The following is a 22,143-nucleotide window of genomic DNA, read 5'->3' as shown; positions in this document are numbered from 1 at the left end:
ATGTGCTTTGTGTATCTTGGGTCATTCCCTGGATTATGTAGCAAGGAACAAGGCCAACTAAGGGATGGGGGTGGGGCCAGGATTAGACCTAACCATTGAGGAATGGAAGACAATGCAGGAAATGGGGCATAGTGGGGGAAAGTCAGTTCCAGATACCCACGTTGGAAGGAAACATAGAGCAGAAGATAGAACACAATATTCCAAACATAGTAGGACAGACCACAGGTGGTAGTGCACTAGAAGTGGCATCAGAAAGTTCTGGCTTCAGGGGTGCCTGGGTGGCTCAGTCGTTAAGCGTCTGCCTTCGGCTCAGGTCATGATCCCAGGGTCCTGGGATCAAGCCCCGCATCGGGCTCCCTGCTCCGCGGGAAGCCTGCTTCTCCCTCTCCCACTCCCCCTGCTTGTGTTCCCTCTCTCTCTGTGTCTCTCTTTGTCAAATAAATAAACTCTTAAAAAAAAAAAAAAAGAAAGAAAGAAAGTTCTGGCTTCAGATAATGACATATTCTAGTGGGGAGCAACCAGTAATGGGGAAAACAAAACCAGGCAGTATTCAGTGGAATACTGCAATTTCAGTAATTAGGCAATTAATATCAGAGAAGTCCACCACAGTTAGCAAGGCCCCAGCCTTGGCCCAGTACTCAGAAATAGGATTTCAGTTGTCAAGAGGGAACAAGCAATGTAAGAACCTCCACCCTAATATAAGCAGAAGCCCTGCTTCCAATGCTGGGTCACAATGGATCAATAAAATAAGAATATCTCAAATTACTCAATTAGAGCTTCTCAGATTCTTTCTGGCTTATATCAAGACTGGTTCTGAAAACAAGATAAGAACAAGTATTCAAAATGAAGCACGAAAAGAAAAAGTGAGAGAGGGTCTTCACAAGTTCACAAAACAGTGGGATATAATGGAAACCACATTTAGAATCAGAGAATCTAGGTCTGAATCTTAGCTTACCAGCCCTATATATACATGGACTAGTCATCGAATCTCTGAACTACATTTTCTTCATTTGGGAAATGGAATGGTTTTATCTGTTTATATAGAGTTGTTGTTAATACTAAATAATAAAGGGGCGCCTGGATGGCACAGTTGGTTAAGCAACCACCTCTTGATTTCGGCTCAGGTCATGATCTCAGGGTCCTGGGATGGAGCCCCATGTCAAGCTCCAAGCTAAGAGGGGAATCTGCTTGGGGACTCTCTCTCCCTCTCCCTCTGCCACTCCCTCCATTCACGTTCTCTCTCGCTCTCTCTCAAATAAATAAATCTTTAAAAAAATACCAAATTATATAATAAATGCATCTCAACACATTTTCTATTAGATAATTTTCTGTTTTCATGTTCAAATATCACTACAACATTTAGAAGATTCAGATAAAATCTTTGAAATGCAAGCACACTTTATATAGGTCGTTTGTAAACTGTAAGTAGTAGAGATAGTAATCAAAATAATTACTCATGTGTCTGTATTTCAGTTTTAAAATAAAAATCCTCAAAGGAATATAAACTGCAAAAACAACATCTTTAATATCATTTTTGTAAGATGTATGTATATATATTATATGTGCATGCACAGAAAAAAAAAAGCCTAGAATTATCTTTATCATATAGAAAAACCAGTGGAAAAGGCTGGCCTCTAGTATAATAGTTAACAATCACAGAAAAAATATGTAGAGGCAAAATTCTCAGAACCTGGTGCATCCCACCCCCCAACACCTTTCAGGATTCTGAATGACTAAATTAGTAATATAAAACTGCATCTTCTGGTACTCCTACTTAAGACCTAAACATAGTATTCTAATGCCTCCAAGATGAGCAGTCAAGAAATGCCAGGTAAATCTATCTGATATTAACTTTGGGCAACCAGAAATGACCTATCTTCATTCAAAGTGAATACACAGAAAAATCAAATATAAATTCTATGAAGAGAGTCTGAAATGTATAAGAAAGAAATATAGCATCCAAAAGTTATATGAAGAACATCCTTTTGAAAAAAATTTATTATAGACCTCAAAAAGTATTTTTTAAGATTTATTATTTGAGAGAGAGAAAGCATGTGAGCAGGGGGAGGGGCAGAGGGAGAGGGAGAGAAACAGACACCCCACTGAGGGGGGAGCCCAACTCAGGGCTCGATCCCACCACACAGAGATCATGACCTGAGCCAAACTCAAGAGTCACTGCTCAACCAACTGAGCCACTCGCTATCTCTCTTTCTCTCAGATAAATAGATAAAATCTTTAAATAAATAAATAAAATGGTAGGTAGAAGAAATTTTTAAAATTTATACCACAGAAAATGAAACAATTGATTTGGAACAAAGGTTTGAGAGATGAATGTAAGCAAAGTGATGATAAATGTAAAGGACAGATAATAAAGATCCAACATATGGCTAATTGATATATCTGAAGAAAGTCATTAGATAAATAGAATGGAAATACTACTTAAAATAAAATAGAAAAAGTCCTAAACTGAAGAAGTGTATTTGCGTATTAAAAGGGCTTTTTGTGTATCAGGAAAAATTAATTAAAAAGCAATCCACTCCCAAACATGTGTTAGTGACATTATTTAAGGCAAAATTTAAAGTCCTAGAAGCATCTAGGAGGAGTAGAGAGGAAACAGATTACTTGCAAATAAAATAAAAACAGGCTGGCTTCAGATTTCTATTTCATAATGTTAGATATCAGATAATGATACAAACAAAAAAAAACACATGGATAAATATTGGCTAATATGATAGATTATAGGAAATAGCAAGAGAAAGAGAATATAAAGTAAGATGACAAGAATAATATCAAGTATATCTGATATAATAATAAATGAATAAGGAGTGATCCAACCTATTATAAGAAAAATTTTGATTGGCTTAAGAACTATTCTAGTCTATGCAATCTACAAGGGACACAACTAAAAAAGATTAAAAATAAAAGGGCAAACATATACCATATAAAGCACACAAAAAATAGGACAGAGTTTCATTTTTTATGGAATTAGTATACAATCTATAATGAAAACAAAAGGACCACAGCTAACAATCTCTTCCTTCCACACACATGCACAAATTTGTATATAATCATATATCTGTTTATATATTTAGTTCTACCTCCTTTCAGCACACAGAGCACTACCTTATTCTTAATCAAGGTTGCAATGCATCTCATCACTGGATGTGCCATAAAAAAATCTTCCATTGATAAACACCCAAGTTGTTTCCAGTTCTTAACTATTATAAGGACAATGAACATCCTTCTGCATGTATCTTAGTAAATGATAGCATCAGCATATAGACAGTATTTAAAGCCATGGTCTTGGATAAGATCATCTTGGTAAGTAGGGGAGAAAAGAGGTCCCAGTATAAGTTTGGGCACTCCAATATTTTGAAGTCAAGAGATGAGGAGACACCAGCAAGGGAGACTTGAGAAGACATAGTCGGGGAGGCAGAAAGAGAACCATAAAACAGTATAGTACCAAAGGTCAAGAGATTAAAGTGTTTTAAGGAAGAGTTAATGCAACTGTGCAAAATGCTACTAAAAAGTCAAGTTGAGGACTGTGTATCTTAACAGTAAATCTGATCATGTCATTCTTCCTCAAAAAACTCTATCAATGGCTTTCCAATACACTGTGATTAAGAATCTCTCCCCCAAGGCTCCATATACATGCCCTCACACACACATATAGGGCATCTATGAAATCCTACATGATCTTATTTGTGCCTCCACTCAGCCTCCATTGCACCACTGCTCCTCCTGTTCTCCAATGCTAGACTTCTTTCCAATTCTTAGATGAGCTCCAACTGTCCACAGCAGGGACTCTCAAACTTCAACAAGCATTCAAATCATCTGCATTTCTGACAAGTTCCCAAGTGATGTTGATTCACTCTTCAGGTTGCAATGTAAGTTATCATTTCCTCAAACCTCCAAGATAATCAGGAAATCTTCCAAGTTTCCACAGCACCCTGCACATCTGCATATTAATTGTTACATTCCTGATAAGTAATTTACCACTGTTCTTTTCTGCTAATCTCTACATTCCCTGAGGGCAGGGATTATGTTAGCACATGCTTCCCTAGTGCCTAACTCTATGCCTGCCACACAGTAGGTACACAAAAAATATTTGCTGATTGATTTAAGTGATTATTCAGATCTGTTTTCCTTGACATGAAAAGATAATTACAACACAGTTTAAGAAATCAGGTTACAAAACATTAGGTACACAGCATTATCCCAGTTTTGTTCTATGCTATTTATTTGCATACAGAAAAGTCTGGAATCTGAACCATGAGAGACTATGGACTCTGAGAAACAAACTGAGGGTTCTAGAGGGGAGGGGGTGGGGGGGATGGGTTAGCCTGGTGATGGGTATTAAAGAGGGCACGTACTGCATGGAGCACTGGGTGTTATTCGTAAACAATGAATCATGGAACACTACATCAAAAACTAATGATGTACTGTATGGGGACTAACATAACATAATAAAATTAAATTAAATTTTTAAAAGTCTGGAATCATATATTTAAGAATGTAAACAGTACTATCTCTGGATGGCAAGATTTTGAATAATTGAAGGGTTTTTTGCATTTTCTTGCATATTTGCTAAAGTACTGTTTTTATTATTATTTTGTAACAAAATAATAAATGAAATTAAACATTAAATTCTGACAATTAACTTTGGTTTTCCAACTGTTGCAGTTGCCACTGTTTTAATGTATAGAACTAATAGTCTGTCCACATTTTTTCAAAATGTGACTAAGATTTTCTCTTGTAATTTGAAGCCAAGTGGAGGGTTAGGTCTGGGATCTATAGCCTAAGCGCTGCTTACCACGAGGAAGCTGGCTATAAGGTGAACCTGACTTGAGAAGGTCAGCCAATGTTTGTAGGACAGCATTTTTAGCCAGCTCTCTCTTTATTGATGGTGGATCAACAAAATACACAAGCAATTTTACATAGACAAGTCAGTGAAATAGAACGTAAGTCCATAAATAGACTCAGTAACACACAGGAATTTAAGGTATGAGAAGTTGGCATTTCAAATTAGTAAGGAAAGAGGATTTATTGAATAAATGATATGAAATTGACTAGTCATTTGGGAAAAAATAATGCTTATTCTATCAAATTAATTACAGATGGATCAAGGAAAGCTATGGTATTACCTGAAGAAAATATGAGAAAATACATTTAAATTTAAGTGTAGAAAAGCCCTTTCTAAGAATTATACCAAGACTAGGGCACAAGGAAAATAATTGCTATAGTTTTTACTACATAAAAATTAAGACTTCTGGATAGCAAAAAATACCATAAACAAAACTAGAAAGCAAACAACAAATTAAAAGAAAATGTCTAATATCTATGACAAATAATTTAAATCTTTAATATAAAAAGATCATTTATAAATCAATAAAGAAGAAATGAATGATGACTCAACAGAATATGAATTGATAGTTCTCAAAAGGAGAAAAATAGCCAAAAGACATCTAAAAATGTGTTCACCTTCACTAAAAGTGAATAAAAATATGATAATAAAAAGATATGTTTCTTCATCGGATTAGAAAAAAAATCAAGAAGATTGACAATTAGCTGTCTGATAAGGATGAAAGGAAATGAACAGCATCATAAATTATTGAAAGCAGTATAAGTCCATATAATTTTTCTGGAGAGAAGTCTGGCAATATGCATCAAAAAGTTTAATAAATTTTTCCACATTTGGAGTCTTCTTACATTGCAGCTTGGTTAAGTTAGTGAATAATATGAAAATATTTAAATGTTTACACATAACCTTGGGTGAAAAATCAAATCTATAGAATGCAATACATGGTTTAAACACATGCACATACAAGAGATGTTAGACTATTCACCAAACTGTTAACTTAATCTAAGGGTTTAAACACCTTTATTGATTTACCTTATTTTAAAACCCCAAATCTAAAATTCCATGCTAATTCTAACTAAGCAACTATAAACTTCTCTTTAGAATATAGAAACTTTAAAAGCAAAATTATAGGGCGCCTGGGTGGCTCAGATGGTTAAGCGTCTGCCTTCGGCTCGGGTCATGATCCCAGGGTCCTGGGATCGAGTCCCGCATCGGGCTCTCTGCTCCTTGGGAGCCTGCTTCTCCCTCTGCCTCTCTCTCTCTCTGTCTCTCATGAATAAATAAATAAAATCTTTTAAAAAAATAAAAAAATAAAAGCAAAATTATAATCAATATGAAACATTTTTATAGTTCTCATCAAAATTGCTATCTAGCAAGATAAATGTAAGTTTGAACAATATATTGCTATTTTAAATAAACTTAAGTGTGTACCTATGCTCGTCCATTAAAATATCCCTGGCGTTTGCCACAAATAACAATTACTATATGCAGAATTAGGAAAGCATTAAAACTATATTACCACAAATATTGTTATGCTTTGTAGTTAACTGTTCATCTCACAGAAAAACCAAAAACCACCAAATGAAAGGGTATTCATTTTGTGTTTACAATTACCTTTCTTGAGAACACTTATTAGTGCAGAAAAAATCATACATTTCTCCAAACTTGTAGGCTCAGCAGACAGATATATTTTGAAAAGGTTAAGCTATGTTTAGAAAGGTAATCCTCAAGAGATGGATGCCAGAGAATTAAATATTCAGTACTTAAATTAACTTCTTATTTGGTACTTAGGAACAAATTGCCAAGAATTATCATCATCAAATAGAACATTTATTGACTCTGTTGGAAAAAGAACGATCTACTTGAAGAAAAAAAAATTTAGAATTGGAAAGAAACCAGTATTTTTAACACTTTGCATGACTAATAGAAGCTATAACGCCTCAAAATGTTGCTTAGCTTACAGTGCTAATGGAAATTACTCAAAATAGTAGTTTCATGATTACTAGATTATGTTTATGTCTTTATTTTCCACTCTCAGCTTTAGCTTTTAAAAGATATTCCAAAGAATGTCATACAGAACTGTTACTTTCTACCAGAGAAGCAGGAAGTTTTGAAATTTCCAAAATTCTTCACATACAATTTGTTTCAAAAATTTCAAAACACTTGCTAAATCAAAACTAAAAAACTTACATGTATAAGCTTATGAATAGCAAATAAACCCTTGAAAAATATCTTTGCCTAAATCGAAAATAAACATGAGAATGACCCTCTTATAGGAATTCAAATTGAATTTCATTGTGATTACTGAACTCAGGGAAACTGGATGATTTTAAATCATGAAAGAATGCAGTAAAGTGTTACAATTTTTACTAAAAGTCAAGTTTGAGGAAATGAGCTCGGAATATACCATGAAAAGAGTGGGTAAGTTACCAATAATTCTGTGATAGTTCATGTAATTAAAAGTGGTCTTTTAAAATATTCTCATATTTTAATGAAATACTTAAAATACTTAAAATAGTTCTATTTATATTTAATGTTTTCAATATTCTCAAATGTGTCATAGATGATTTTTCAGGATTCCTATGAGCTCTTCTGAAAGGCAAGAGACTTATGAATATGCATTTTCAATGGGCAGGTGATATTACCCCCAAAGGAGTGAAAGTTGGTGCCTGGGGAGGGGGATGATGAAAACTTACTCTTTCTATGTATATGGCATATATATCCACACACATATATATGTGTGTGTAAATAGATATAGTACTATAAAGAGATGCAACGTATATCCAGGATATTAAAATTTAACGGGGAAAGGCAATTAGGAGGAAAAGTCTAAAAGTCTTCCTTAAAGGGATGGTAGTGAAGAAGAGTTTGAGAAAAACTATGTTAGACACATCTAGATTTTTATCATTATCCAAAGATGAGAACTTGAGCAAGCAACCTGATATTATGGAGTGTACGCTTCTTAAAGAATAAAATGGAAATTATGACTTCTTACAGTTGAAGATTTAAAAAGAAAAGATGCAAAGCACACAACACAATGCTAAATAAATGTGACCTCCATTCCCTTTTCTCCTCTTTTTTGAGGGTGCTATAAATTACATAATCTCCACAAAAGAATGCTCAGATGCCAAAGGAAAGTGAGACATGAAGAGAAATGGAAGAAACTCCAGAGGCAATGACTTTTGTACATGATCCCTGGACTCAAGTATGCCCAAAGGTGGTGTGAAATCTAAAAGACTGACTTTGAATCTCAAATCTGTGATTTTCTTAATTGTATAAGCCTAGCAACATGGCTTGATTTTTATGAGCCTCAATTTTCACATCTGTACTCCACAGAGTTGTTACAGAGAACAAATGAGCTAATGTATGGGACACCCGTTTGTAACTAGACACCACTAAACTAAAGTTACCTTATGATAGGCCACGGTTCATGTTGTTAATAGCAGGAAATGAAGACGGTGTCCTAGACTGTGTATGTACTGGGAAGGGATGAAAAAGGACAAAAACTGCTTCTCTCTAGTGTCTAAAAACAGACTGAGTCTTCAAAATCTAAACCTCAAAGGCAGAATTTCTTTGACAGTTTAAATCTAGTTTAAAAGAAAATTACCAGTGGAACTCTTACCTGTCTCTTCGTTCTTCATCTGTAAAGTGATTATCTAAGAAAGAGGTTCCCAGTATTGCAAGCAAAGTATTATGACCTTTCTTGTCAGCTGTATGGTACACTCGAGAAGCCAAGTGCAAGTTAACAGGCAGCTCCTGGGCTGGGACAGTGGTGCACAGATCATGAAGGGTAGGAGAGGGGTAGTCTTGCAGAATTCTGCAACAGAGCAAAGAAAGTGGGCTTCTTTGATCATTTTCGGTCTTTTCGGTATAAAATACATTGACATTGACAGTTTAATTTAGGCTCTAAAAGGGGTGTCTAAATGTATAAGATTTAAAACTATAATGCTGGTTTATAACAAATTTAATATCACCATTGACCAGATCTTCAAAGTTATACATCCAACTTTCTGCTGAAGATCTCAATCTATATGACTTACAGATACCTAAGAAACAACAGGTCTAAAAGCAAACTCATTGTCATCTCACCCCACATCTCTTCTCTCCTGATTTCGGTAACTCAGTTGGTGACATTATATCCAGCCATCATGCATTACATCTTTGCTACTCTGCTCAAATGCTAATGTCCCTGAAGAAGTAGAACGATGTAGTGCATTATCCATTAACCAGCATCAATGGAACCCAGGTCTCTGAAGTTTATGCAGCATCTTCCTTCCCACTATGCTAGAACTTGCCTGTCTCCTGCCTTTCCAAAGTAGAAAAGAAGGCATGAAGAGCTTTCTTTTTTTTTTTTTTAAAGATTTTATTTATTTATTTATTTGACAGAGAGAGAGACAGCGAGAGAGGGAACACAAACAGGGGGAGTGGGAGAGGAAGAAGCAGGCTTCCCGCCGAGCAGGGAGCCTGATGTGGGACTCGATCCCAGGACTCTGGGATCATGACCTGAGCTGAAGGCAGACGCTTACCAACTGAGCCACCCAGGTGCCCATGAAGAGCTTTCTTAATTACCATTGTCATTTGCCATCCAATCAACAAATACGTATCAAGCACCTATCATGTACCACTAATACTATTCTGCGCTAGATGATTTATACACATTCTAACTCCCACAATGAACTTATTATATGGGAGGTATTATTATCCTTATTTTAGAGCAGGCTTATTTTGGAGAGGTCATAAAATTAGTAACTACTAGGATCTAATACAATGCTGCTGACTATAAGCCAATATTTTTTCCTCTTACTGACTGTTAATGGCCCCTGAGGTGGAAGTGGCCCCTATCTAGTATGACTCCATCCCTTGGGGCACCTGAGCGGCTCAGTCGGGTAAGCATCTGCCTTTGTCTGCCTTCGGCTCAGGTCATGATCCCAGCGTCCTGGGATCAAGCCCCGCATTGTGTTCCCTGCTCGGCGGGGAACCTGCTTCTCCCTCTCCCTCTGCCTCTGACTGCCAATACCCCTGCTTGTGTGCTTGCTGCTCTCTCTCTCTCTCTCTCGGTCATAATAAATAAATAAAATCTTTTTTAAAAATTTAAAAATAAATAAATAAAATTATACTCTTCCATTAACCAAATGATGACCTTTTCATCAAATCAAATCAACTGAACTTTAGATCATGTTCTCTAGGACCTCCAAGACACAGCTGACAATATCGATGACCCTTCCTGAAATTGCTCTTTCTTTGTGAGATTTTTTAAATCTGTGCTGTCCCAGCTCTCCATCTACCTCTCAAATTCATCATGATTTGATTTAGTCACTCGATTTTCTTTCTCCATCTTCCAAACAGGGGATGATTTCTGAGGTTGAACTCCCCTTTGTACATGGGCAAAGTAAGTTTCAGTGTTTCTATTTGCTCTTGTGCTGAGACCTCCCAAATTTCATCTCGGTGGCACTATCTCACCTAGATCCCTGGCCTGAAAGATACAAAACGCTGAGCCATCTTTGACTCCTCTTCCCTTCACTTGCACATCCTAAGAAAAACTGAGCCTCTCCAGTGCCCAAGGCTGCTACTTCTCCCTCCTCACTTCCAACACACTTCAGTCCAGGTCCTCATCACTTCAGCTTGCATTCACAAGGGTCTGAGAGTTGGATTGAGCACTGCACACTCTGTCTCTTCCTCTCTTCAATTCCTCCTGCAAAATTCTATTGCATTGGTCTTTAAATTCTCCTTTGCCCGGCACAACACTTCTCTGTTGCTTGCTGCATTCATCTAACTTCCTCTCTCTAAGTTTCAAGGCTCTTAATATCTGGCTGTACTTCTAACACAGGGGTTAGGGTCAGACTGTCTCTGTTCAAATCCTGTTTAAAATTATCACTAGGTCATAAGCAAGTCAATTTATTTATACCTTGGCAAATTGGAAATAACAACATTAGCACATCCTGGATAAAGTTACTTTAAGAAGGAAAGGAGTTGAGAACAAACTGATGGTTGCCACAGGGGACGGGGTGGAGGGGTGGGCAAAGTAGGGGAAGGGGAGTGAGATATACAGACTTCCAATTATGGACTGAATAAGTCATGGGAATGAAAGGCACAGGAGAGGGAATATAGTCAGTAGTATTGTAATAGCGTTGTGTGGTGACAGATGGTAGCTACACTTGTGGTGAGCACAGCATAACATACAGAATTGTTGAATCACTAGGTTGTATACCTGAAACTAATGTACCATTGTATGTCACCTATACTTCAGTTCAAAGAAAAGAAAGAAAGGATTGAATGCATTTAAAATAGTGTCTCTCACATGGCAGATATTAGCTATTATTATCTGTCTCCAGGACAATTCATGGGGACAGCAATACCTGTCAGTTCCTTCAGTTATGGATCAAATGCGGCCTATCCTTTTGTCCATGTTTAAACATCCTTCAAACAATACCTCCAAGACAAACTTCTCTGCAAAATTTGCTGGGTTTTTTTTCTTTTTTACAAATATCTCTTTTCATACATCTCCTTCTTCTTGTGCCACCCCTTCTCACCCTTTATCTAATGGGTTAATGCTGATCTGTCCACCAACTGCTCCATGTATTCTAGATAGTAGCATAGTATAAAGAATTTAGACTTTAGAGTTGGCTGGGCCTGGATCAGAATCTCAGTTCTAATACTTGCAAGCTGTATCACTGGCTTCTCTGAAGGTCTTCTATAAGATGAAAATAAAAATCCCTAACTATTAAAAAAAATTCCTAACCATTGCCTTTGTAAAATTGATAATAATAAACAGTCCCTGGCCTGTGGAAGTCTCAAGAAATGCTTGTTTTATTTTTATTTCTGTTGTCATTAATTTGTATTGGGCAGCACCTAACCCATCGCTATGCACAATATGGACATTATTGAATCACTAATATGAGTAGCATAGGGCTCAACAAGAACAGACTAAAATCTGTACACGTTTGAGTAGGGTGGGGATTGGGAGGAGGTAAAACCAAAGCATTTGGAAATGCCTGAGACAAAGAAACCTAACTAAAGGAGTGAAAATGGGGGTCCAGAAAGCCAGGGATCCTAAGAAAGTCTTAGGACTGGGGGAAAAAAAAAAGGGGGGAGAGAGAAAGGTGAGCTCTGAAGTCAAGCTCATCTACATCATCATTGAGTCTAGAACAGTCCTGGCTAGTGGAATGTACTTGAGATTACATTACCAATTTTTTTTCCTTGAAAAAGCACCACAACCAATCTGAATTCCTATGCTCCCATCATACTCTAATAACAGATTTGCAAGTGAATCTCCCTAGGTCATTGAGCTAAATAACATTATATTTCCAAGAGATGGCTGAATTTCCAAGAAAACAATTTAATTTGGGAGCTAGTCACTGGTGAGAAAAGTGAGGTAAAAAAAAAATTGTTTAAAGAAAAAGGAGCAGTGACTAAAAGATTTTCAGAAACATTTTTCCAAAATTCTCTTTCATTATACAAATTTCTTAATTCTCAGGTTTTCATTCCTCTGCATCTTATTCTTACTTCTCTTTAATGGAAATTTCTCATTTCAATTTTAATGAATTAACACAGTACTATATATATCAAAAAGATCTACAAATATTTTTGGCATGCTCGACAAAGGCTATATGTTTTTATAGCACACTCTCCTTCAACAGGACTATTTGTCATTCTTTGAAACACTAAGACATAAAAAAGAAAAGACTCTGACTCTGTGTGTGGCCACACTACTTTGCTTAATGCACTAAATGCAAGGTTTTTTAGGAAAAAAAAATCAAGAAGTTTCTGCTTCATTGATAATCTGACAGTAACTATTTATTGAAGGTAAAATACTTGTTGTCTGCTGTCACTATTTGTTTTAATACATAATCTTGCTAACTAAATGAGCTTAAAGCAATGCAGATAAGCAATGGCATGTACAGGGTCACTTAAATGCCAGTTCGACTCTTTCATAAACTTTGGAATTCTTTTCCCATGAGTCTATTCTCAGCTACTAAATTGTGAGTAATATCCATTTACAAAGTTTAGGCTGGCCATAAAAAGGTTGTCTTCCATGTCCAGCACACCTTTCAATGCCCTAAGCAACAACAAAAGCTAATAATTAAAGCTTCTTTAAGCCCCAATAAAGGGTCAAATGCAGAAGAATCTAGAATAAACCAACCCATAAAAACCTAGTGGTAAAATAAGGAGAAAACCAGTTTCAACAAGGTGATTGGCAAAAGATAAACCCCTAAATCTAAATTGCATTCACACATATTATTCAAAATTGTGGGTGTATCCCTGCATAAGAATCTCCATTAAAAATTGGGAGGAGGGAAAATAAAACATGAAATGACAGTAGAGAAAAATAAGGTCATCTAAATTACCAAACTAATTGGCCTATGAACATTTTGTGTTGGGTTGAATTTTATTTTATTTCATCATAACAAAATTAACCAATATAGTAAGCAGTTAATCCAAATTAGTCATTACTGTGACCAAAAATATCAGATCTAACATTTAATTTTCCTTAGTCTCACAAAGAGCTATTTTTAATTCTAGTTATATCATTGTTATATCATTAAACTAAGTACATTGGCCAAAAAGAGTAACAGAAAGAAGTGTGAAGTAGAGAACATATATCCCAACCATAATATCTCACACTAACTCATCCTGTGGGAAAGTTTAACTTAGACCTCATATATATGAATTTCTAAAATATTTAATTTTCCTTTAAAAATGCATTTTCAGGTATCAATGCTATTAAATAACTTCTCTTCAGGCAGTAAAATTTGTAAACTTAAGGAAGTTACTTGTTTTTAGGTAGTTTTTGATCCCACTGGGGTTTTGGACACCTTCCTTGTCTCTGTTGTGGAATTTCTAATTTACTTTTTTGTGTTCGCTTAACTTCTTTTCCTCTGATTTGCAAAAATTCTGATGATTTCACCTTTAAGAAAATATAAAGTAGGCTGTTAATGAAAGTTGTAACATGAGAATTAGATCTTTCTCTCATATTTAATGGTCTATCTTATATTTAAACTCCTAATTTCTATGTATGTTTTATAACATAATATAAATCCTAAAGGTGAGTTGGTATTTTCCTCTAAATCCTTTTCTAAATTTTTACATATACACCTTCATAGCAATAAAAATATTAGTACCATATTTATCTATAATATTTTATTTATTGCCTGGGGCACCTGGGTAGCTCAGCAGTTAAAGCGTCTGCCTTTGGCTCAGATCATCATCTCCAGGTCCTGGGATCGAGCCCCAGAGCCCCATGTCTGGCTTCCTGCTCAGGAAGGAGTCTGCTTCTCCCTTTTCCTCTGCCCCTCCACCCCACACTCTCTCTCTCTCTCTCTCTCTCTCAAATAAATAAATAAAATCTTTTTTTTTAAAGATTTTATTTATTTATTTGAGAGAGAGAGAATGAGAGAGAGCACATGAGAGGGGGGAGGGTCAGAGGGAGAAGCAGACTCCCTGCCGAGCAGGGAGCCCAATGTGGGACTCAATCCAGGGACTCCAGGATCATGACCTGAGCCGAAGGCAGTCACTTAACCAACTGAGCCACCCAGGCGCCCCATAAATAAAATCTTTTAAAAATGTATTTTATTTATTGCCTTAAAACTATTAAAGAAGAAATATAAGATTTTTCCCTCCATAGATCTACTCTTGTTTTTTTTCTAAGATTTTATTTTTTTAAGCAATCTCTACACCCAACGTGGGGCTCAAACATAAAACCCAAAGATCAAGAGTCACATGCTCCACCAACTGAGCCAGCCAGGTTCCCTTTGGTTGGTATTTTTAATAGAATTTGCCCTTAGTCTTAAAAGTTTGGCATGACTGGTGGTTGCAAGCACAAGCCAAAATGAATTTTAATGTTTCATATAACTGTTTTGAGGAATGTTTACCAATTTGTACTTCTTAGAGTTGTACTGTTTTCTATTTCTACTGCTTGGGAAAAATCAAATGCATTTCTGTCTCTTAAATAATTGCCTTTTAATCATTATAGGTATTAGGAGTATTGTTTTCCTAGATTTCTTAGAAAATTTGCAGAATTCATGGTAATAGGTCATCAAAAGATTTTTTTCTTGGTGGGATGTTCTGTAATTTTTTTTTTTTTTTTTTTGAGACTAGATTTAAGGAGGAAAGCAGGGAAGCTTTCCTTGGGGAAAGTGGAGAGATATGGTTGAATAAATAGGAGGAGGCCAGATAAAGGGAGGTTCTCGTAAATTAGGTAGAGGGTTTGGGCTCCCAGCAGCAGAAAGGAGAGAGCTATTGTGATTTCTTTGGTAAAGAAGTGATGATGAATAAGGAAAGTTCAGAGTACAGACCATCTATCTCACCACCCAGTTAATGTTTGAATTTCCCCTACAGTTTCTCCACCAAGTGGTCATCCACCCTGGCTTGAACATGGTGGGGAACAGGGGACTTGGACACATCCAAAAGCAGTCATTTTCTCTCTGAAACTCTCCCCGTTGTTTTTTGTTATAGAGCCTCACAACTTTCATCCACCAGTCTCAGTTCAAACCATCATACAGGGACAGTCTAGCTCCTTCCATCTGACTGACAATCAAATATTTGAATACAGCTGACTCTCCTGGGCCTGCTTTTCCCCCAGATAAACATCACCAGTCCCTTCAATTCTACCTTATGTGACATGTTTCTGAGATACTGTGCTTTGTCATCTTGAATGCTCTCTTCCAAATGGTCTCCAATTTGTCAGTGTCGCTCCTAGGATTGGAAACCCAGATCTGAACATGACATGTGAGGTGTATGTGATCTGGTCAACCAGGAGAAAGATGATCCTCTTTTATGGTATTCGTCAATCAGTGCAAACTATGATTGCACTTGTCTTCCTCTCACAAAACTAAATCAAGGCCTAAAACTCTGAAGTCTTTCACATTTGCTCTGAGTCATGTCATCCCATATCTATGCACTTAGCTTGTGGATCCAAGGGCAGAATCATACACACATTTATCCCAATTAAATTTTATCTGAGGTCTGACCAACCAAATCTTACCATCACATTTGGATGTTATCTACAAATACAATCAGTAAATCTTCCATATTCTCACCAAATTATTGGGAAATATGCTGAAATGGACACAGTCTTATCACAGTCCACTAGGGACTTTCATGACTAGCTGTGCATCCTTTACATAACTAATTACAAATCCATCTAGCAGTTCAACTGATTGCAGTCTTGTCTACAAAACTGTCATTGGGAGGCTTGCATAAATGGATTGCTGAAATCCAAAGGCTAATAACAATAACTAATGTTTAATGAGCTTTCTTGTAGGCCAACCTCTTCGCCATGATAGCCTTGCACTGAACTCCAGGTCTGACAGTTTTCTGATGCTCAGTCTAGTAAGTCTAAAAAAGAAGTAAGATTGGTCTTTTGTGGCTTATCCTTAGGAAACCCATCCTGGCTCCAAGTGATTACTGCTTCCTCTTATAAGCCATATATAAAGTGTTCTTCTAAAGTTCTTACAATTCTTTTAGTGATTCATTTAATCATTCCAGAGTTTTGTCCAAGATCAGTGCATACATTACAGAAACCATCACCCTTATCCTTAAAAAAGTAAATCTCAGATTTGCAGTTGCCCGTGCCCAGGCTTCTAGCTCCCCTCCCATTGTAGCATCTCCTCAAAGCTGCTGCAGGCAGGGGGGCAACAGGCTTCAACCTATCTATCTGAGCTGACAGGCTCAGATACCTAAGTTAACTCTTACAATCTTTTACCAATCTGGGGCCTCAAGTTTCTTTTATCACTTCTTTTTCCCTTCTTTCTAAATGAAAGATTATTCTCCTTGTCAGATTTAAGAGAAGCAAAGTACAAGTTTATCAGCTTCCTTTTCTCTTTGTCATATTTCTGTTTACTTAAAACCTCAACCTTTTTTCAAAATTAAATTAAGGCAACTCTGTCATCTGTTGTCATCACACTATTCATCCATAATGATGGGGTTATCCTTCCTTTTTTTCTCTCTTTGCTCTTAAACTAACATGAAAAAAAAAACTTTTTTATTCTTAGCATGATTCACAGGTCTCAACCCATTCTGGATCTTAGGCTTTTGGATATAATTATTACAGCCACATGTCACTTTTACGTTTATCTATGAATGTGTATTTCTTCTTTCATCTTTGTATATTTTTAAAACTGTGAATGCAATAGATTACTCATAACTGTTTTTGTGAGAATCTGAGGGGATTAAGGGCATCCCGCATCTCTTAAACTTCCTTCCATTTAGAATCTCAAGACATGTGGTATCTATATTTTTACAGACTTTTTAACCTTTTCCCTCCTAATATGTTCAACAATCCTCTCACAGGCCCTTGTGTCAGACATTTCTTCACGGTCACCATTACCTCATTTCTCTTTTTCATTTAATTTATCTAAGTCATGTTGGTCATGACTGAGAAGAGAGTTCCAATAACCTTTATTATACTAATGAGCTTCTAAGAAAGAGCCGAGATGCCCTTCAACAGATGAATGGATAAAGAAGATGTGGTCCATATATACAATGGAATATTACTCAGCCATCAGAAATGGTCAAAAAAGACTAATCAAGGGTGCCTGCGTGGCTCAGTTGGTTAAGCGGCTGCCTTCAGCTCAGGTCTGATCCCAGGATCCGGGGATCGAGTCCCATATCGGGCTCTCTGCTCATCGGGGAGCCTGCTTCTCCCTCCAACTGCTGCTCCCCCTGCTTGTATTTTCTCTCTCTCTGTCAAATAAAGAAATAAAATCTTTAAAACAAAACAACAAAAAAAAGACTAATCAAATTCTCTGGTGTCTGCTGAATGAGACCTTCTGGCATATATCTGAGCAGTGGAAGTCCTGCACTACTCCTTTAACACACCCCTGTGCTAGTTCCATTTGCTGTGTCAAAAGAGGTCTTCTTCATACAAATGGCTAACAGACACATAAAAAAATGTTCATCATCATTAGCCATCAGGGAAATTCAAATCAAAACCACATTGAGATACCATCTTACACCAGTTAGAATGGCAAAAATTGACAAGGCAAGAAACATCAAATGTTGGAGAGGTTGTGGACAAAGGGGAACCCTCTTACGCTGTTGGTGGGAATACAAGTTGGTAAAGCCACTTTGGAAAACAGTGTGGAGATGCCTCAAAAAATTAAAAATAGAGCTACCCCATGACCCAGCAATTGCACTCCTGGGTATTTACCCAAAGACACAGATGTAGTGAAAAGAAGGGCCATATGCACCCCAATGTTCATAGCAGCAATGTCCGCAATAGCCAAACTGTGGAAAGAGCTGAGAAGCCCTTCAACAGATGAATGGATAAAGAAGATGTGGTCCATACATACAATGGAATATTACTCAGCCATCAGAAAGGATGAATACCCAACTTTTACATCAACATGGATGGGACTGGAGGAGATTATGCTAAGTGAAATAAGTCAAGCAGAGAAAGTCAATTATCATATGGTTTCACTTATTTGTGGAACATAAGGAATAGAATGGAGGACATTAGGAGAAGGAAGGGAAAAATGAAGGTGGGGAAATCGGAGGGGGAGACCAACCATGACAGACTATGGACTCTGAGAAACAAACAGGGTTTTAGAGGGGAGTGGGTGGGGGGATGGGTTAGCCCAGTGATGGGTATTAAGGAGGGCATGTACTGCATGGAGCATTGGGTGTTATACAAAAACAATGAATCGTGGATCACTACATCAAAAACTAATGATGTATGGTGACTAACATAACATAATAAAATAAAATAAAATTTTTTTAAAAACCTAAAAAAAAAAGGAAAAGAAAAATTCTTGCTCTTTGCTGTCCAAATGCTCAGCATGTTAAACCTCACTTTGAATCAGTCTCTCAGACAGATAATGAGGTGGTAACAAAATACAGGACTGTAATAGATTGAGTGAAAAAGAATTTCTCAGGATATGAGCTGAGATATGTATACAAAACCAGGCAGCAATCATTAATAAAACTCATTCTTTGGCCTCAAAAAAAAAAAAAAAGAGGTCTTCTTATACCCCCAGTCTGGCCTGCCTTGCTGGAGTACATTATTCCTCATTCCTGTGCCAGGGATGCTAGAGACTAATTTTATGGCCTCAAATGTCCAAAGTAAAGTTCATGGATTATAACTGATCTTGACATGTTAATGCAAATAAATACAAGACACTTGGTGGTATGAGTCACGGGACTATTGCCTTTCTATGGCATTTCTAATATGTCCCACACTATGCCAAAACAATAAACCATAAAGTCTCTTATGGTTTTCTTTTCTCCTCCTCTTGAAACACTTCTGGTTCTGGTTTAGAGCTCTCTTAATCCATTCTCCCAAGTCTTTCTTGTCCAACATTCCTTCTGGTTTTGTGAGGGACACTCTATCCCTAGTCATTTTTGTTTGTTCTTATACTTAACCAGATACCTGTTAATTGTTGTTATGAAAGAGCACTGTTACAAAGGTTTGTAAAGAGTAAAGGTTCCAGAATTAGACCATCTCATTTCAAGTCCTTCCTTTACAACTTAACTAGATGTTTGTACTTGGACAAGTTATTTATCTTCTTTATGACAGTTTCTTCAAATGCAGTCTTGTTAAGAAATCTATTTTTAGAAAAAAGTAGGATAATATATGCAAAACACTTAGCAAAGTGGTTGGCATGTGGTAAATAATAAATGCTAATTACCTTAGGGAAGGGCTGCCTCTTTTTACTAAAAATAAATTTCTATAACTTCTTAATAATATTTAACGGCAGCCACAACAATCCAAAAGAATTAATGTGGAACTTTTCTAATGAGAGATTTGAATTCCTGCCAGGCCATCATTGTTAAATCACTGTCCAGAAATCCAGGTCATTTTTTTACACATTTAGTAGCTAACTATTTGCCTCTCATGCCCACATTTTATTTCCAAAGTCCCAATGTTCAGATAGAAGTATGGGTGAAAACACTGTCTACGCTCACCAGCCTAACACTTTTTCATCAAGATGCCATGGTCTTTAAAGATACTGTTTAAGGGACACCTAGGTGGCTCAGTCGGTTAAGCGTCTGCTTTCAGTTCAGGTCATGATCTCAGGATCCTGGGACTGAGTCCCAAGTTGGGCTCCCTGCTCAGTGGGAGCCTGCTTCTCCCTCTCCTCCCCACTCATGCCCTCTCTTGCTATCTCTGTCTCTCTCTCTCTCTCAAATAAATGAAAAAATCTTTTAAAAAAAAGGAAAGAAAGAAAAAGATGCTAAGGGCTCCACACCTAGAAGGTGTCAGGCTGAAACACAGGATTCACCTGGAGTAGTTAGCAAAGAGTGGGTTCACTTAGCCTTGGCAGGATTCATTTCATACCCCCAAGTGCATGCTTTAGAAAGATAGCATAACTTCTGATGGGGTCCATAACCCATCACAAGATAAGTCCCTTCTCCTTCACAGCAGTCGTGGATTTTCTCTGGTCAATTATTATTTGTGCATCTTCCTTATTAACCATTATTCCCAATAGATCAATATGCTAGCATCATGCAAGATGAACTTAAGAAAGTAGGACTTGAGAAATGAAGAAAAGCCAGGAGGCTACTGCATTAATCCAAACATAAGGTCACTAGGACCCAGACTAGGATGAAGGCAACTGGAAAAGAGAAGGAAAAAATTACAAGCAATAATGTTAGGAGGAATCTAAACCTTGGAGACTAATTGTGGGTGAAAGGCAAGGGAAGGGGAGGTCACAGATAAACCCAAGGTTTCAGAGTTGGGAGTTTTGGGCACAAGTTGAAGAATGGCCAGTTGACATGGGTGAAACATTTTAGCAGGAACATGGTCTTCAATGGGGAGAGGGGACCCAACAGAAGAGGGAAGGTTGTTTACCCAAGAAGTTGTATCCATTTGAATCAGTTAGAGAGAGGACCCGTGGTGATAATCCAGATAATATTTTGTGGTTCAGGGAAAAGTGGCTTTTTTTTTTTTTATCCTAATAATAATGCACCATTTTAGGGGCGCCTGGGTGGCTCAGTTGGTTAAGCGGCTGCCTTCGGCTCAGGTCATGATCCTGGAGTCCCTGGATCGAGTCCCGCATCGGGCTCCCTGCTCGGCAGGGAGCCTGCTTCTCCCTCTGACCCTCCCCTCTCTCATGTGCTCTCTCTCTCTCATTCTCTCTGTCTCAAATAAATAAATAAAATTAAAAAAAAATAATGCACCATTTTAAATAAACTCATTAAAGTCAAAAGGTAACTCAAATTAAAGAAACGTACTAAGTGAATAGCAGTAAGGCAATACACAGATATGGTAAAAAATTATTTAAATTATACATATATAAAATGAATCTGAGAAACATTCTCACAATAGGAAAAGACTTAGGGTTAGGATAAACCTAAACAGGGCAAAGTTTTAAAATATACAAAATTCACCCAGTCCTGGTCTCTGGGTTACAGTTTCTGACTCCCTCAAGATGGTAATGTGAGGGCTCTTGGTCAATTTCTGAAAGCCCTGAGGTTCCTTCCCTCCTTGCAAATGTGTCTTCTCTCCCCAGAGTTGTAATTAGGGTTAAGACTAAAAGCCCTCAACACAGGGATGTCCCCTTTTCGCAAATGAGCAATTTGCAAATAGAAGGCCCTTTTTCAGGGTGAACCCACCTCCATGCTGTGGCCCTTGCCTGGTCCATTTCTTCACACTTGCACATCCCCAACAATCGTAACTCTTTCCAACACAAATAGTGCTTTACCTTTAAAGATGCCCGTTTGGCTGCTTTGGAATCACCTGTGGGCTGTTCGTCTTTCAAAGGTTTACTGGATTCATCTGCTGGTCGAACTTCCAGAGTTTCCTGAGATTTAAATACTGTGCTTTCTGCTTCGGAGACTCCCCACTCTAATACATCCTCTTGTTCAAGCTGGAAAATACTTGAGATAGCTTTGGGAAGTTCCTCAAGCACATTCTGTGGGAAAACACAGATGTACAAGAATGTTCTTCTTATTGGTCCTTCCAAAGTTTTAAGTCACACAATGTTTTTTCTAACCACAAAATGATGATTAAAATGCATGATTGAAATTAAGCAAAGGTAGTAAGTTTCCTCTGAAGATTTAGAAAGAGAAATTCAAATTGACTTAAGAACAATGTAAAGCCTAGCAAATTATTTTCTCTGGCTCGTGTCTCAGAAAATATAGCTCCCCCACAGTTACTATGCACCAACTCTAAGGAAATCATAAGACACCAATCTTACCCTGACTTCACCCCATACTCACATAGATCAAGGCCCACTGAAACATCTGACCTCTGAGGTTCTTTGGTCCTGAGAAATGGGATTTCTGCTAATCAGATGCTCTTCCAGAAGCCTGACTCCACGTCCTCAAAGAAGAGCTGACCCAGA

The 22,143-nt window shown here is 37.2% G+C and overlaps 1 protein-coding gene across 1 annotated transcript in view; it reads right to left on the bottom strand.

Annotated features, from left to right (window-relative positions):
* The window catches only part of TTC6 (tetratricopeptide repeat domain 6), a 181,922-nt gene that overhangs the window by 100,110 nt on the left and 59,669 nt on the right, over window positions 1–22,143 (bottom strand). The window contains exons 3-5 of the mRNA XM_045901971.3: window positions 21,502–21,711; window positions 13,633–13,766; window positions 8,484–8,678 (exon numbers count right to left, since the gene is read on the bottom strand). Of these exons, the coding sequence (XP_045757927.1) occupies window positions 8,484–8,678; window positions 13,633–13,766; window positions 21,502–21,711 (539 nt within the window). The remainder of the gene's footprint in view (window positions 1–8,483; window positions 8,679–13,632; window positions 13,767–21,501; window positions 21,712–22,143) is intronic.

The sequence above is a fragment of the Mirounga angustirostris genome, unplaced genomic scaffold (assembly GCF_029215605.1).
Source record: "Mirounga angustirostris isolate CCGP_5_RB_7025 unplaced genomic scaffold, mMirAng1.0.hap1 SCAF_9, whole genome shotgun sequence".
Lineage (NCBI taxonomy): Eukaryota > Metazoa > Chordata > Mammalia > Carnivora > Phocidae > Mirounga > Mirounga angustirostris.
Note: the sequence above shows the minus strand (reverse complement) of the source record. Positions and strands in the feature narration are given on the sequence as shown.